We start from the raw sequence: 18,656 nt of genomic DNA, 5'->3' as shown, positions 1-18,656 counted from the left end.
TTATTTTAGGCTTACTTGAACACACCCTATATACTTTAGATCCATCGAGAGTGAAGTAATTTGTTAACTTAGTAATCTTAAAATTCCTTCCTTCCTGATAAGACCATATAAGGCACAAACCACATTCCTTAAAATACACAGAATGAATGCAGATGTAGCATGTGTATCCTAGCAGGGCAGCACAGACCTCATTTTACCAAGAGTTTCTGGGGAAAGGCTACTCTAAGCAGTATTTTTTTAGTATTTTAATTTCAGGAGATATATTTGGCAATGTCTGTATTACACATCTCCCTGACTCCCTAAGTAGAGGCCATTAGAGGCCATTAAATATTAAATTCTTCCTTGGGACTATGGGTCACATTCATGAGCATCAACCATATGGAACCACAACACAGTGTTCCCATTAGAAGTTACTGAGGTCCGTGTGCTCTCCTGGTCTAGCATTAAATCATCACATCCCATCAGAGTCTGTTTCTGCTTGTACAGTTACACCTCCACGAGGCTCCCAGGCAGAGGTTTCTCATGCTGGCATGGGCTTGTTGTTAGCACTCACATACCCAACCTCTGGCACCAATATGCTATCAACAGGAAAACTAGACTAACAAATGTGCTAAAATTAGTCAAAGAGAAAGAAGAAAGAGGCTCTAAACAAGAGTGTGAGCCTAATCAGAATTTTGGCTATGAAAGTTTTTAATTCAATTATTGCTCAACCAACTCCTAAACTCTCCCAATAAATCTTTCTTCATAAAAGGTAACAATGAAAGCCCAGATATGTTAAGCCACTGACTGTCCAGTTTAGAACAAAGGTGACCTGACTCCCAAGTAAGAGTCCCTCCACTGCACAGGTGGTGGTGGTGGGGTGTTCCACTGAGAGAAGTGAAGGATTTTTGGTGCACAGACAGCGTGACTCTGCTGGTCTGGAAGCTGTCTGGGCTTTCTTCCTGATTCCCTGCTGCATTCCACACAACTGAAATGGATCTTCAGATGAAGGAATATAAATCTGGGTACAGGGAAATACGTAAGTCCCCAAATCAAAGCTGTATTTTATGCTACTCCAACTGATGTCACCATTTATGGAGAATAAACCTTTGCAGGCAGCAGCTACTCCGTCACGTGCCTAGTTTTATGCTTTATATTCTAACATTTAGTGAGATTAAGTATTCTTTCCCAGCAAAATTAGAAGCTCCTCCAGGTCAAGATCTGTGTCATACCCCTCCCCCCTTATATCCCTTATGGCACCCTGAGGAGTACTTGGCAGAGAATAAGTGCTCAATATTTATTCATGTGACTTTTGGCAGCACTGTCAGGAAAGGTTTAGGGCTCTGCACATACAGAGTCTTCTGTTACTCACCATTTGGCCAAACATACTGCTTTGTGGATTTCTTCCCATTTTCCCCCAAAATCCTTGGACACCCACAGGCCATTCTGAAATATTATAAAGGATTTATCAGAATTCTAGCTTTGTCCTGTGCAGCTGCTTATACGACCTTTAATAATTCATATCTAATCATTCAGGGCAGTGAAACACACGCTGAAGTTCCCTCCAAGCTGCCTGCACCCTCCCCCCATCACTGATGGGGACCCCTTCAGGGTTTTCGAAGTTCAGAAGAACAAACACTTACAAAGTGCCTACTATTAGCCAGGCACTGTCTTAGATGTTGCACTGGGGATACAAAGACAAAATATACCCAGGATCTCAAGGAGCTCTGGGTTTAACAAGGGGCGGGGAGAAGTAGTTTGATATGATGTAGTAAGTTATGTAGTAAGTTATGAAAACATGGTTGCTGGGGTGGGAATAAGAAGCGGGTGACATTGCATTGGATGGTTTGTGAAGACAGCGGAACTAGTATTAAATAATGAGGAGTGTAACCAAAAGAAGGCAAATAGGGGAGATGAAATATTATTGCATGAATACACAGTAGTACTAGCCAAGGTGAGAGGTGAGAACACATGACAGCATGGGCAAGGAGCTAAAAGCTTTTAGACACCAATGCAGCACAAATTCCAAGGTGAGCAAAGAAGGGCCCGCTCTGTGAACTGGCCCTCAGTTTTACTTTTTTTTTTTTTGAGAGAGAGAGAGAGAGCATGCACATGTGCAATGGGGGGTAAGGAGGAGAAGAGCAGAGGGAGAGAGAGAATCTTAAGCAGGCTCCATGACTAGCATCAAGCCTGACACAGGGCTCGATCTCAAGAGCCCGAGAGCTCATGACCTGAGTCAAAAATCAAGAGTTGGATTGACTGAGCAACCCAGGTGCCCCTTGGTTTTACTTTTTTAAAGGCAGAATACTTGGATGGCAATGGGAAAAATGGATTTCAGACCAGAGGCAGGAAAAGTAGTGAAAAAGTGGTTCTATATTAGTTCATTAGGAGTTAGTGAGGTCTGGGTGGCTCAGTCAGTTAAGCGTCTGCCTTCAGCTCAGATCATGATCTCAGGGTCCTGGGATGGACCCATGTTGGGCTCCCTGCTCAGCAGGGAGGCTGCTTCTCCCTCTCCTTCTGCCCCCCCCCCCCGCTCATGCTCGCTCTCTGCCTCTCTCACATAAAGAAATAAAATGTAAAAAAAAAAAGTTAGTGAGGCCCTAAACCACAGCTATGAGGAATAGGCTCAGAAAGAATCTAGGAACTAGATTCCGTAGAACTGGGAGCTCCCCGCTGTAGGGCAGAGTGTATGAGTGTGTATGTGTGTGTATGTGTACACGCGCACGCACGCGCACAACAGGGGAGCAGCAAGACAAATCTGGAGCCCTAGAAGGAAGTCAGAAACATAGATCTTATATATAACCACGGCAGTTCAAATGGTCAGAGTGGAAGAGGTTGACAGGAGTTTACGATAGAGACCAGGAAGGAAAGGTTAGAAGGTAAGAAAGAACCAAAGGAATGAGGTCACAGAGGCCAAGCAAGCCCAGTTCCCAAAAGAAGAGACTGGTCAACATTTTCCAATGTAGCAGAGACTTAGGTAAAGACAGACAATGTCAGTTACATTGGCAACACAAGCCTCCTGGGCCCAGACCCCACGGGGGCGGGAGAGAAGTGTCCCCGAACAACTGCGATTAAACGGGACTGATCTAGGCAGTGCTTCCCCCACTCTCACCCACCATTCTTCCTCTGTAATTCCTTTCTCCTCTGGTAATACTCACCTCCCCACATTCCTGATTTACCCAATTCTACTTGGAAATAGGAAAGGGTCTGGTATCATCTATCTGCACTTTAGTACCTATTGGTCTGTCTTCTGGACTGTTTTTTTTTTTTTTTTTTTTTTAAAGAATTGGAGAGTGAGTAAGCATAAGTGCAGGGCGGAGGGAGGAGCAGAGGGAGGAAGGGAGGGGGGAAAGTGTGGGGGGGAGAGAGAGAGACAGAGATTGGATCTTAAGCAGATTCCATGCACAGCACAGAGCCTGATGAGGGGCTTGATCTCACGACCCTGAGATCACGACCTGAGCCGAAACCAAGAGCGGGACACTTAACCAACTGAACCACCCAGGTGCCCCAACCTGATTATTTTTACTTCCAACTTGCCTTTAACTGGAAGAAACTTGAGGTATAAAAGCCAACTGTGGCTGACTACCTCTTTTTTTTTTTTTTTTAAAGATTTTATTTATTTATTCATGAGAGAGAGAGAGAGAAAGGGGCAGAGACACAGGCAGAGGGAGAAGCAGGCTCCATGCAGGGAGCCCGATGTGGGACTCGATCCCAGGTCTCCAGGATCACGCCCTGGGCCAAAGGCGGCGCTAAACTGCTGGGCCACCTGGGCTGCCCAGGCTACTTCTTCTTGAGGAGAACATGTTTCAATGATCTTAACATACAGGTAAGGGCGATGGGGTGGTCAAAGGGGGGTTGGTGATTCTATCCATTCCTCAGAGGATGTCTCTGTACCCTTGAAGGGCCTGTAGCTCAAGCTGCTGGCGGTCAGCTTCCTGGAATTGTTGCTTCAAGATCTGAAGCCTACCCGGCAGGCTAGTTTCCTTCCTCTAGCCTCCTCTGGCTAAACTTAACTGTGACCTTCCTTGAGTCTTCAGCCTTCCCTCTGCTCAAATATCTGCACACAGAAGGCCCAGACCCAGACCACTCTTCCAGCGCACTTCACACTTCCTGGGTCACCCCATTGCTCAGCCCGACTTGTCCAAATCGATGGTCAAGTTTCTGTCCCCTCAATGGTCACCACAGCAGTGGCTCTCCAATTGCTGTGTGCAGACTCCACTGGGAAGGTTGTTAAAAACACTAACCACCCCAAAACCGAAAGTCAGTGATGGACCATGTCTAGATTGGGGCCTATGAACTGCAAATGAAACCAGTTTCCCAGGGGTTTCTCTGATGTTGCTGGTCAGGAGACCATGCCCTAAGAAATAAGGTGAGAGAGAGCCATGTAAGCGTAAAGTATAATTATGATTATCATAGTTTAGCAACTCAGCAACTTTGGGTCCTTAAAATCCATGGTAAAGGACACTAGTCCCCCAGGAAAGGAAAAGTGAAACGTGCTCCCCAGAGAACTTTCAGAGGAGAGGTGTGAGGGCTGGGGGGGGGGGGGGGACAACACAGATTTCTGGGGACAGTATAGGAATATGGTAGGGGATGCAGAGATTTAAAACTCTGGATATTTAATATAGGAGTATCAAAGACAGAAATCAATATGCTTTATATACTGGGAACTAACAAGAACAATTACAAAGATGTGGTTTGGCTGTAGGGAAGGAAAACCACCGTCAAGAGTCCGACAATCTTGAAGCACAAGAATGATTACACTCAACTGTTTTCTAGTTTATTACTCCGATAGCACACCATATCCACTTACTTAAAAAAAATATGTAACGACAGTTAGATATCATACTTGTCTAGAAGAGGTAGCACATGAAAATTGTGCCCTTTATAAACAGGAAAAAAATGCAAAAAAATACAAAATTCATGCTTTACGAAGTCACTAGAAAGCAGCCCAATATAAAGACATTTCATAAAGGGTTCTTTTAAAACAGTGTATTTGAGCCTATAAAAATGAGAAAAAGCAAGACAAGTTCCTCAACTATACTTACTTCAGTGCTGAGAGCTAAAAGATAATCAGAATTCTGAGGACTATACATCATCTGAGTCAGAGGATGGAAAGGGAGATTGGACTGAACAAAGTTCTTTGCAAAATCTGATGATCTGAAGATTCTTCCTCCATGACTTCCTCCAGATACCTCTGCTGTTAAAATCACCTGATTAGGAAGAAAAAAGTTCAGATTCAGAGTATAATACTATAAAAGCACAGGAAGTTCTTATACCATTTTCACAAGATATGTGTTTAAGAAAATTTCCAAAAGAAGAGTCATAAAAACAGATTAGTTGGTGTACTGTACTATTCAAGGATTAGTCTTATAACAAATATTATCCTAGATTGAAATAGTGGGTCATAACCACGAATATAGCCTGCTCAGTTTGCGATGAGCTAGCTGCCCAAAGACTAAAATGCTGTCTTGCGGATTATGAGCTGTGATGCCAAACAACTGCTACATAATTACAAAGAGTTTAGCTGGCTCTTGGCCAGGGACCAAAAAAAAGAACCTGTGTGCTGAATTCCATTCTTTTGTGAACAACACTAAATTATGTTTAATTTTAAAGCATACTAATAGCAAACTAAATCCATCACTGTATATAACTGGATCACTCCAACATTGTCATGACAGCCCTGCATGTGGTATCAAGTGCAGCTTCATATGCGTATGAATGAGTCTCACCTTTCCAGAATTCTCAGGACCAATAGCCATGCCAAACTCAGTCCGAATGAAGGTGTTATTGATGAGATTTGTAATATCCTTAAAGTTCTTTCCATAGTCTTCACTGAGAGGAAGAAAAGCAAGACACATTTAGTACGCAGTGGTCAAGGACGCTCCTGGGCTCCTGCCTGGCTTCCGTTACCCCTTCCCACTGGCTTTGCTGAGGCACTTGCTCTCCTCTGAACAGCTACCTGCCTCAGAGGAGTTGATTCATCTCTAGCTCCAGTGGTGGGCAGATTAGTCTGAAGGAAATTCCACCCCCTTCCCAGTGATGGGGTCAGAAATGGGGAGTGGCCCAGGTTGAGCCAATAAGGGGAATTCTGGGGTCTTTGAGGAAACACAAACACCTAACAAAATGATCTTCCTTTAGACCAGTGGTTCTCAATCAGTGCATTTTTGTGTGCCATCCCCCAACCCGACCACAAACGTTTGGCAATGTCTGGAGACATTCATGATTATCACAACGCAGGGGTAAGATGCTGCTGGCATCAAATGGGTAAAGGCCAGGGATGCAGCTAAATATCCTACAATGCACAGGATGATTTCACAATAAGAAAAAAATTCTCTGAGGCTGCCTGGCTGGCTCAGCGGTTGAGCATCTGCCTTTGGGTCAGGGTGTGATCCCGGTCGGGGGGGATCGAGTCCCACACTGGACTCCCTGCAGGGAGCCTACTTCTCCCTCTGCCTGTGTCTCAAATGAATAAATAAAACCTTTAAAAAAGAAAAAAAATTAAAAAATTATCTGGCCCCAAATGTCAGTAATATAAAGGTCGAGAAACCTCAACACTATAATATGTGAATACAAAGCAAAAAATTACTACAGGCATTTTGACACAGAGCACAACTTGAAAAATAAGCCAACATAAGTGGAGAGAACTGTTGAGGGAATTCTGGAATTCCGGAGAAGCAGAGCCTTTGACACTGGATTAAATCAACGCTGAAGCCCATCCTTCTTCTGTATTTAGTTATGAGCCATTAATTCTCTTATTATTTAAGCTGGTCTGGGTTGGGAGGTCTGCTAAATATAGCCCAAGGCCTCCTAACTAATCTATTCACGCACAGTACTCATGATAAAGCTGTAAGCTAAGGAGCAGGAGTCCCAAAATACCCCCACTCCCAGAGGTTGCTGTACCAGGCACTGGTCTCGAGTGCTCGCCGTGCACACAACACAGCTAAGGAAAACAAACAAATTAATCTCATCTCTTCGGTAGTCCAAGCTTTTCCCAAAAAGTTCATTCCAACAATATTTTTGAGAGAATTTCGTGTTTAGATTTTGAAAACTAAAAGCAAAAGTCAGTAGCTATCTGCCTCTGACGGGTTTAATACTGTGTGCAGTCTGCTAAAACACGACATAGAATGCAAACCCTCAGTATTCATTAAATCTAAATGTTCAGAGTTACCTGGGTGGTTGAATGTCTGCCTTCAGGTCGTGACCCCGGGGTCCTGGGATCAAGTCCTGCATCAGGCTCCCTGTGGGGAGCCTCCTTCTCCAGATGCCTATGTCTCTGCCTCTCTCTGTGTCTCATGAATACATAAGTAAAATCTTAAAAATAAATCTAAATGTTCATCAGTGTAGACCACTGTATAGTGCAAGTTAGTTCCAAGTGATAAATGTAATGTTCAGGGGTCTTCACTGATAGAATATATATATGACCTAACCAATTTTGGTAGTGGCCTCAACAAATAAAGAATCACAGAAATGCAGAACACGAGAGATGCAAGGGACTAAGGAGAACATCTTGTCCAACTCCCTCATCTCACAGATGAGGGTTCAAGAGGAGGCAATTATTTGTCAAAAGCCAACCAGTTAATTCAGGGCAAGATTGAAACTACAATGCAAGTCTCTTAACTCTCAGTCCTATACTAGAGGCAGCTTTTAATTATTTGTGAGGAGTTTCTCTCTCTCTCTCTTTTTTAAGATTTTATTTATTTATTTATTTATTTATTTATTTATTTATTTATGAGAGACACAGAAAGAGAGGCAGAGACATAGGCAGAGGGAGAAGCAGGCTCCCTGCAGGGAGCCTGACGTGGGACTCGATTCCTGGTCTCCAGGATCACCCCCTGGGCTGCAGGCAGATGCTTAACCGCTGAGCCACCCAGGTGTCCTTCTCTCTCTCTTTTTAAAAGGTTTTATGTATTTATTCATGAAAGACACAGGGAGAGAGAGAGGCAGAGACCCAGGCAGAGGGAGAAGCAGGCTCCATGCAGGGAGCCCGATGTGGGACTCGATCCCAGGTCTCCAGGATCCCGCCCTGGGCTGAAGGCAGGCACTCAACTGCTGAGCCACCCGGGTGTCCCTAGTTTTTCTCTTACAACGTGTAGACCTCCACAGTCTTGTCCGGGCTGGTGGGCTGGCAGTAAAGATGGGCTGAGAGGAAGCTGGAGACAGAGAGGAAGGCAGAGTCTCTGAGCATTTGCCTGGGTCCTCGACAGTATGTAGAGTAAAATACACATAACTTTAAGCTGTCTTACTCTACCTAAACAAAATAGGGATGAGACACTACCCAACTGATTCTTTACTACCCTTTCCTTGGCTTTGGAGTACAAGAAGTGTTCTTATCCTCTGGATAACAGGTCAAAGGGATATGCATAAACAATCCCTGGCTCTATGATGTACATATCATCAGCGCTCAGACAACCAACCATCTAATAGGGTTACTGTAGTGGTTTGCTTATCACCAGCTTACAAATCTCCCCTCCTTCATGACATCCCCAGGGAGCCTCCACAGACCTGTTGGCAAGCCTGCTTGCTTTTTAAGAACTTGGCACAACAAACACATCCCTGCCCTTCAGAAAAAGAGCGCAACACTGAGGGAAAAAAAATCATCTGCAACAACACTACTTTAGCCACTTACAAAAAAAAAAAACTGGAACACAATGGACTAGTAGTGACCTGCTAGGATTTATGTAGGGTTCTGTTAAGGCCACATAAGTCCAAGGAATATATTTTAATAGAACACCTGATTTTTAAAATTTTTATTTTAAGATTTTATTTATTCATGAGAGACAGAGACAGACAGAGAGAGAGGCAGAGACACAGGCAGAGAGAGAAGCAGGCTCCATGCAGGGAGCCTGATGTGGGACTCGATCCTAGGTCTCCAGGATCAGGCCCTGGACTTAAGGCGGCACTAAACCGCTGAGCCACCTGGGCTGCCCTTAACACCTGATTTTAAAGTAGCTTTATTTAGGGCACCTGGGTGGCTCAGCTGGTTAAGCATCCAACTCTTGGTTTCAGCTCAGGTCATGATCTCAGAGCCCTGGGATGCAGCCCTGCATCACACTCTACACTCAATGTGGAGACTGTGTGACATTCTTTCTCCCTTCCTGTCCCTGTCTCTCTGCCCCTCCCACTGCTTGCTTGCTCTAAAATACATAGATTTTAAAAATCTTTAAAAAAATAAAGTGGGTTTATTTTCTATCAGCACAAAATACACATCACTCTCCCTCTGCCCCTCAACCCTCCCTGCTCACTATCTCTTAAAAACAAAACAAAACAAAACCCCAACAAGTATAGATATCCTTGTTTGGTTGGCTTTCAGGCCTAACCATTTCTGTTTATTTAGTTCATTTTTACCATGATTAAGTTGCTAGAAATTGCAACACACAAGCAACAAGGATGACAACAAACAAAAAACCCAAACTACTGTTTTGTAGTTTTCACTAATCAGCAAAGCTTATACAGTAGATCCTTATTGTTTCTAGATTCCATATTTGCAAATTTGACTACTCACTCAAATGTATTTGTAACCCTAAAATCAATACTTTTGGCACTTTTGCAATCATTTGCAAGCACGCATAGACTGAAGAACATTGGGAGTAACCCAGCACGCACTTTTCCAGCTGAGGTCCAAAAAGGGGACCCTCTGCTTTCTTGTTTCAGCTCTTATACTGCCATTAAGTATCTTCTTCACAGTCTATTTAGTGCCATGCATTTTGCATTTTTTGTTGGTGATTCTGCTATTTAGAATAGCATCCAAGCACAGCGTTAAAGGGCTAGTGTTCCTGAGCACAAGAAGGCTTTGATGTGCCTTATGGAGAAAATACGTGAGTTAGTGTCTTCCGGGTATCAGCTCAATGTTAATGAATCAACAATATACATTATATAAGGTGTCTTTCAACAGAAAGGTGCATAAAACCAGATTATGTACCGATCAATTAACAAAAATGAATGTTGTGACCAGAGGTCTGCAGGAGCCTAAATCTTTCTTTCCCGTAGGAGCAATGGTTTGAGTATTCGCCAATTCAGTATTCATGGAGACTTTGTAAAATAATGAAAATCAACTGTACTGAAATTTCTAGTTAAAAGACCAACAGGGAGAATGTAGCTTATTAAAATGTGGCAACATAACAGCAGACCCAACATCATGGACTGGTCAGTAAAATGGGTAGAATTTGAATTCACATTAAGCTGAACTTCCAATACCTCAGTCTCTATCTCTTTTTTTATTTTACCCCCAGCTGTCTAAGGCTACCTTATGTCTTTTTATTTTAATATTTTATTCTGTTTTATCTTACCGAAAAACGCATGCATGTTTTCTGTAGATGTTTTGAAAATGCAAGTAATAAAATAAAGGGCTAAGACATTGTGAATAAAATCCTGAAACTTTTAATGAGAAGGAACATGAGTATGTATCCGGTATCTCTATTTTGCTTTGGTTAACAAGGCAAGTCTACTAGGCATTTTCATGGGAATATTTCCTAAATGAGGAAAATCACCTAGTTTCATGATTTTTATATGCCCTAAGTTTATAAAAGTGAAGCTGTAGTAAAAATGCCATCATCATACATCTTAATAAACTTTTTAAGAAAAAAAAACAGTAAAATATATTTTGTAATGTAATTTGTGCTCACCTTGTAACTAAAATATGCAATCATTATTAATAATCTACTGCAGTGAAAACTGAACTAAGCATAACATTAAAAAGGCTGTCATACAAGATGTCTCCGATAAGCCAGTTCACTATGTTTTGCTTTATTTTTTTTTTAAAGATTTATTTATTTATTTATTCAGAGAGAGCGAAAGAGAGGCAGAGACACAGGCAGAGAGAGAAGCAGGCTGTACGCAGGGAGCCTGACGTTGGGACTCGATCCCGGGTCTCCAGGATCACACCCCGGGCTGCAGGCGGCGCTAAGCCGCTGCGCCACCGGGGCTGCCCTGTTTTGCTTTAATATCTGTTACATACCTTTACATTAACTTTTTTTTTTTAACCTCAAGTAACATCCTTAAAAATTTACATTGACACTGGAATAAAATTTAATATGAAATTAAGTACTCACAATATGCTCTAATTTCTAAAAGTTTGACTACCGATACAAAGTAAAAATTACAAATAAAATAGCACCAGTTTTTTTTAAAGATTTATTTATTTATTTATTTGGTGAAGAAGGGCACAGAAGGAGAGAGAGAATCTCAAGTAGACTCCCCTTTGAGCGTGAAGCCTGACACAGGACTCAGTGTCATGACTCTGAGATCACGACCTAGGCCAAAATCCACACACTTAACTGACTGACCCACCCAGGTGTCCTGAAATAGTTTTATGGCAACTGGGTACAGAATTTTGGTATAGAATCATACTTACATGTGGTGTTTGATTAAGTTGATCTTACAATGAAAAGTTACTCAAGAGGCCATCAGACAAAAGCATGCAAAACATTTTTCAGTTGCCAAAAATCAAATCATCATCTTAACCATAGATATAGTTTATTTCCTTTTTAACTTCACATTTGAAAGAGGAAATGTACTTTACAATTACATAAATTATTGCTTAACAGAGAATCAAAATTACATCTATTTAAATATAACTCCTTTAAACTGAAGGTATTAATATATTATTCGATTTTACCTAATCAATGCCTAGGAACTGTATTTATTATTTCCCAAATCTTTCTACAATTCTTTTTTATAACCTAAAGATCAAGGTATATTTCCTTCTAACTTGGTGTAGTTAACAAACACAACTTCGTTTTATTCCTGTGAGCCTCTGGGCTGTACTACTCAGAGCAGCTGGCATGTGATAAAGTGCTTTTTCTTTTAATCCCAAATGAACCTTTGGCCACATAAGATTTAGTACAGAAAGATAATCCAATAAATAATTGTGAGAACTGTGAAAAACAGAGTCTTCAGAGTAGATTCAACAGGCTTTAATTTCATTTTTCAGTTGGGCAACCTCACCATATCCATGACTCCTCTTAATCAAACTGCCCCCTCCCCTCTGAAGCCACACATTACTGGCATGCTCCACACCATGAGTCACTTCAGAGTGGCCAGCCCAGCTGGAAAAGCAACAAGGCCTATTTGCAGTTTCCACCTGAACTCTGGAAGAGGTCTCACTTCATAGCAGGGAGGAAATAATATTCAAAATGACCTTGGAAAAAACAAAAAACAACAAAACAAAAACCCCGCTGTGCAACACGAAGCAGAAGAACCTTAGTCACTTGAGACCATGTGAGAAGCAAATAGGATTGCTTTCTAGTAAAGTGTGTGTTGAGGGTTCCTCACAAGACTAGAGAAATATAGGATGTTTGGGCTGGTAGGTTATTTCAACAGTAACATTTAGTGATACTGCTTTTGTTTTGGTTTTTTGGCTATCTTAAAGCACAAAATTGAGAAGTAAAAGGATGGGAAAGAGAGTCATGAAAACACATTCTACTTCCCCTGGGTATGACTCATGAACCTGCCAGGTCCAGTTCTAGCCAAACGCTTAAAGAGTGGTGTAGAGGGCGGGGCGGGGGGGGGGGGCAGTGAATTCAGAAAGCAAGCAAGCAAGTGGCCAAGGCAATAGGTAGAGAAGATAATTCAACCTGGAGAGGGAAGAATTTAGCAAGTAGCCTTCACAACATACAGGGAGGGATCCATCAGAGAAGAGGTTTTCATTTGCTACTAAAAAATTGGAGGGCAGCTTCTGTGACACAAACGTGTGATATTTACCACAGCAGCATCAGGAATACTGAAAACATTAGTTACAACCCAAGTGTTCAAGGGGATAGTGATTAAGTTCTGTCAATCTAACAAAAATAATGAGTTACTAGTAGAGGGGTTATGAAAAATATACGAGCACTCACGAAACAGAATAGACATAGGTTTGACATATTCTGTTGTGACACCAGGTGTTAGTAATATTTGCTGGGGCAAGGGTATGTTTGCATTTGCAGAAGCCATGGAAGCATGTGGGGGCAGGCAATCGTTTTTAACCAACTGGCACCAAAGGCTTTCAAATTCATTTTAACAACTGATGCAGCAGTGCCAGCACAGGCTGGCTACGTGCCATCCCTGACTGTTGTGCCGACAGCCGCTAACCCCACTGAGCCCTCACTCCATGCCAGCCACTGCAAAGCACAACTTGCAACAGCTCTACGGTGATCATTATTACCATCTTTCTCCTACAGATGACAAAAAACTTAGGGAGGTTAAATGACTTGTTCGAATTCATTCTGCTTGCAAATGACAGTGCTGAGATTCAATCTCAGACCTGTTTGCCAACAGAATCTGGCAACTTTACCCTGGACCACACTGCTTCTTTCCCAAGACTATGTAGCTATATGAATAATACAAAAGGGAAAAATCAAGATAATAAAGTGTAAATAAATTAAGATTACATTTTACTTTTTTAGGGTGATTTTTTTCTTTCTTTTAAAATTTCCAAATGTTTTGTAATACAGTTGTTTTGCTTTTATAATGAAAAGTAAACTGGTAAGAAAAACTATCATAAGGAAAGATTTTATGACAGCAAGTTTTTTTAAACACTGGAAAGAGTTACTGAAGTTACAAATTTAAAACAATTTTTCCCCCTCCTCAAAACAGGATACTTTTCATTTGTCTGAAATGCTTCAAATACTGTTCTATCTGAATAAACAAGATCACCTATAGATTATAGCCCTTTCTAGCACTGGGATTCTACATGCATTGTCAATCTTTATCAAACAAATAAAAAATACCATCAGTCTAAAAATTATAGAGAAGCCAAGGTATTCATTCATTCAATTACTATGTACTGCCTGCTATGAGTCAGCTGTTTGGCCAGTTGGTGGAGAACTAAGTTAGTCAAGAACCTTGCTTTCATGGAGCATACAGCAATTTCAAGATGGCAATTCCTTCTTGGCCAATTTTTAAACCAACATTGCTGTGTTGAAGGGCAGAGAGCATTGGATCCAGGCTCAGGAGCAGCAGCCAGTGATCATACCTACTAGGGAAGGGGGGTTAGGCTGATCCATCTGAGAGCTTCAACATGGACTCACTCCCTTCTGGACCAAGACCAATAGTCAAAGAAGGAACTCTGAGAGAGTATTGTGGCTCTTGGGAGATCGCTTGGCCCTGGGAGGCAGTTTCTATGTCATCTGCTGGCATGTCATACTTCTCTAGGTCCCTTGGGGGGAAAATGAGATAGGCACAAATGACTGAGAAGACAATTAGTAATTGCTGAGAATTAGCTGGTCTCGAATCTTACAATTAAGGGAAAGAACCTAGTATTTAACCAAGCTGTACCTCTGAGAAGACAACTCTAAAACTTTGTGAATGTCACAGTATAGATTATGGTTCCTGAACATACTGCCACCATCATTACCAGTGTGAATATGATGACGCACTTGGGTTAGGTCTGACCTGAGAACTTCCTTCTGACCTGGAAACAATCTGTTTAGGGCTCAAAATATGTATCCATTTTATTGTAAGATAAATCACACTCATTTGGAGGTACAGTAAGGACTGTTATTTCAGGGATATAAAAACCATTTGTGTTATTTCAGGGATATAAAAACTCACAATAAATACAAAGATGGTTAAAACTCTATGCTACCCTCCCACAAATAAATACCCATTTAAATGAAGAGATACAGACCCCTACAGACCTTCCTTCATCTTCCTTTCTTGTTTTGCCACTCAGTGTGGTCAGCCTAATTTCCTTGGAACTAGATCCCTTTTCATACTTCTTCAGGTTGCTAAACGGACACTCAGTGTGCTGAGTGTGACAGTCTGGTGAAAATTTAAGATGGCTAGAAGATCCTTTAAATCAACTTTTAGACTCCGTCATGTCTATAAAAGTAGGGAACTTACATTCACAATGTGTTACTCAGCCAATGCCCCAGCCACATGTTATGCACCTCACCTTCGATATAGCTTGGACTGTCCGAAAGTCATAATTACCAGTGGTACATGGAAGGTAGTCAAGACTAGAATGATCTGGGAAGAGACAAAAGCATGCAGTCAATAAGAAAGATAGTCCAGTTACATGCTTGCATGTGATGGGATTAAATCAACATCTAAAAGATCGTCAATAACCCTGTTCTGTGGTAGCCTAATGTCAGAAAACCAAGAAGGGGGCGGCCTGGGTGGTTCAGTGGTTTAGCGCCACCTTTGGCCCAGGGCCTGATCCTAGAGACCTGAGATGGAGTCCCACGTCGTGCTCCCTGCGTGGAGGCTGCTTTTCCCTCTGCCTGTGTCTCTGCCTCTCTCTCTCTCTCTCGCTCTCTGTATCTAATTAATAAATAAAAATCTTAAAAAAAGAAAAAGAAAACCAAGAAGGACCATGTTACTAGGGTTCACCATGACACAGGATCTCAACTCAATTTGTTGAAATGGTTCCATCACATACTTTTGAAGTAGTGAGGCAGAGCTCATCAACTACACATTATAATAAAGGAAGGGTTCAACTATTTTGTATCTCTATAATTGTAAGATAGTCTCAGGCAAAGATCATCCCTTTTTCTGCTTACAGAGGTTTAAACAGTATGGGTGTTCTAACAGAGGTCAATATGTCACATATATTTATCCTTTTCTTCCTTTCCTTGCTGTTAGTTCCCCATGAAATTAATTTTTCAAATAAGTATTTTTCTAGACATAAATATGAATGAGGAAAAGATTCTGATAGTAGTTTAGTATAAGAGGGGAGGGAATCTCAAGTAGCCATATAACAAGAAACCTTAGAGATACCAACTATCTTAGATAAATGGATACATTCTGGAAATTAGCATGCTACTCAAATTGTAGAAGAACCGGAGATGTGTTTAAAGACATTCTACCAGAAGTTTAAAAATTAATTAAAATAAGAAATTTCTAACTTGCTTTTCAACACTAAAATTCTATTTCTTTTGGTTCCTGATACAGCAGTTATGTGCCCCAGTGCCAGGATATATACATTACCAGAATACCAGAGGGTATGAGCTGTGGCCTCCTCTGCCTTTGTTCAGACAGAAGGACATAGAGCTGGGCAACACCAAGCCCTGATTCAAGACCTGAGGCCACCCTCAGCACACCCTCCTACTGGGAAATCATATATACCAGCAGGGATAAGGGGCTGACGGACTCTTTCTCCATGGCCCCAGTCCTGGCAGTGGCTCCTCTGTGACAGGAGAAGAGACAACAGATGGAGTCGAACAACTATGAGCCCTGGGCGCCATAGTCCTTCAACGCTAACCACAGGAAAGGACACAGGAACAGTTTGGAGGAAAAAAAATGCCAAGATGTGCGACGTGCAGTTTTCTGCTTCTATACAGGGGTCTTCCCAAGTATTGTGAGGCTCTTGTCTGGGCACATGGCACTCTTCCTCCTCTTTCTTCTTCTTGCTCATCTTGATGCCAAGCAGCTACCAAAAACTAAAAAGGTGTCTATCTTCCTATTATGGAAGAAGGAGGTGACCAGATGTTCCCAGGTCTAAAGCAAAACCAAACCAATCACAGCTTCCTGAAAGTCTGTACTGCAAACATGTTATTTTCTGCAACGGAGGTTGGAGACCATTTCAGAAAGTAACAACATTCAGTGTTTAAACTCCTACAATCAACATCTTTTTCTCACCGCACTGAATTAACAGACTCAAAATGCTACTTACCCCAGTGCCATCGCCAACCCAGGACAAGGATACTGAGACACTGAGATCATCAAACACATGCTATAAGGGAAAAAAAAAATTTGATTTAGAATTGTCATCTGTCTTTCGATCTCCGGTTTCCTTAAATAATTCAGAGCACTATTCTTTTCAAAGTAATTAACTTCATTATTATAAGGGGATACGGATTCCCAGAAAAATCTGGGAGAGCTAGGATTGAACTACTTAACCCAAATTACAAATAACTTGGACATTTTAATTCTCTCACATACGAAGTAAGCCAAGCAGATGAGTTTTCTTACTGCACCAGATGGGGAGATGGAATAATCTAATTGCTTTCTCCAAAAGAACTAAATATAAAGATATAGAAAGTATTCTTAGGATGCTTTAAAACAAGAGATCACAGCCCACATTGACAGATATAATTGTAACCCAATCGGCATAATTTGAATTTTTCTAGGCAGCCTTCACAGTACAGTTGAGTAGTTATTAGCCAGATTCCTTTTGCTCCTAGGCTAACTCACTCACTCAAAATCACAAGGGACAGAAGCAAGAGCTGATGCCCTGCTTCACCTTTAAATAGTGATGATGGTGCCTGGGTGGTTCAGTCTATTAAGCATCTGGCTCTTGATTTTGGCTCAGGTCATGATCTCAGGGTCACGAGACCGAGCCCCATGTCAGGTTCCGTGCTCAGTGCGCAGAGTCTGCTTGAGATTCTCTCTTCCTCTCCCCCTCTCCCTCCCCCTGCTCTCTAATAAATAAATCTTTAAAAATAAATACATAGTAATGATGAGCATGATGAATTACGACAGAACAGTCTTAAAAGTCATGGTAAGAGTGAGGAGAAAGAAAAGGGAAAGCTGGTATATTATTTCCAAGATATGTTAAGCATGTTGGAATGTAGTTATAATGATCATTATGGATTCTTTAGGGTTTTGGTTTTCAAATACTTTCTCTATTTATAAAATAATACATACCCATTATAGAAAATGTAGGTACAATAGAAAAACTAGGGAGGTATAATAAAGAAAATATAAATTATTTATAGTCCTATCACACAGAGCTATTTAAGGCTAACATTATGGGTATAATCTCCTGGTCTCTACCATTTTTTAACTGATAAAGAATTCCTGGGATCCCTGGGTGGCGCAGCGGTTTAGCGCCTGCCTTTGGCCCAGGGCGCGATCCTGGAGACCCGGGATCGAATCCCACGTCGGGCTCCCGGTGCATGGAGCCTGCTTCTCCCTCTGCCTGTGTCTCTGCCTCTCTCTCTCTCACTGTGTGCCTATCATAAATAAAAAATAAAAAATTTAAAGAAAAAAAAAAAAAAAAAAAAAGAATTCCTAAAAGGCAATACTGACACTTGGTAACAATTTCCAGCCATACACAAATGTATACGGGGGTAAAGGGTGTTGACACCCCAGCATGGTCAAACATCCACATATAACTTTTGACATACAACTCATTAAAAACTTAACTACTAATCGGCTACTGTTGACTGGGAGCCTTACCAATAATATCATCAATAGTAGAGTAACACATATTTTGTATGTTACAGGTATTACAGGCTGTATTCTTGCAATAAAGTAGCTAGAGGAAATAAAATGTTACAAAGAAAATCATAAGGAAGAGAAAATACACTTAGAGTACTGCACTCCATTTATAAAACAAACAGAACACTCCATGTAAGTGGACTCATGCAGCTCAAACCTGTACTGTTCAAGGGTCAAATGTACAGGAAAAAGTGAAGAGCTTTCATTTCCCCGTCACACGTCCCACCACCTCAAGCCCCACTCCCCTGAGAGCAGTTAATAGTTTAGTATAGATTTCTGCTAAATGTTGACGATTATGCTTTTCACCTACAAAGACTTACTGTAACTTCTTAAGTTTTTAAATCTTTTCTTTTTTAAGTTTTTAAATCTTAAGCAGGCCCTGCCTTTCTGAGTTTGAGCAGTTCCTTAGAATAGAGGCTACAACTTTATACTTCTTGGTATTCTCTGTGCCCACCATGCTACTTTACACACTTACTAAGCATTTGTTGACAATGATTCTACATCCTTCCCAAACCATAAATAGAACATGTCTATAA

At 41.4% G+C, this 18,656-nt stretch overlaps 1 protein-coding gene across 1 annotated transcript in view; it reads right to left on the bottom strand.

The window, feature by feature from the left end:
• SORT1 (sortilin 1) overlaps positions 1–18,656 on the bottom strand; it is a 66,480-nt gene that overhangs the window by 27,437 nt on the left and 20,387 nt on the right. The window contains 5 exon segments of the mRNA XM_025417353.3: positions 1,352–1,425; positions 5,025–5,189; positions 5,709–5,811; positions 14,852–14,925; positions 16,571–16,630. Of these exon segments, the coding sequence (XP_025273138.3) occupies positions 1,352–1,425; positions 5,025–5,189; positions 5,709–5,811; positions 14,852–14,925; positions 16,571–16,630 (476 nt within the window).

Source organism: Canis lupus, chromosome 6, assembly GCF_003254725.2.
Source record: "Canis lupus dingo isolate Sandy chromosome 6, ASM325472v2, whole genome shotgun sequence".
In the NCBI taxonomy this organism is placed as follows: Eukaryota; Metazoa; Chordata; class Mammalia; order Carnivora; family Canidae; genus Canis; species Canis lupus.
This window is presented reverse-complemented; position numbering and strand designations above follow the sequence as displayed.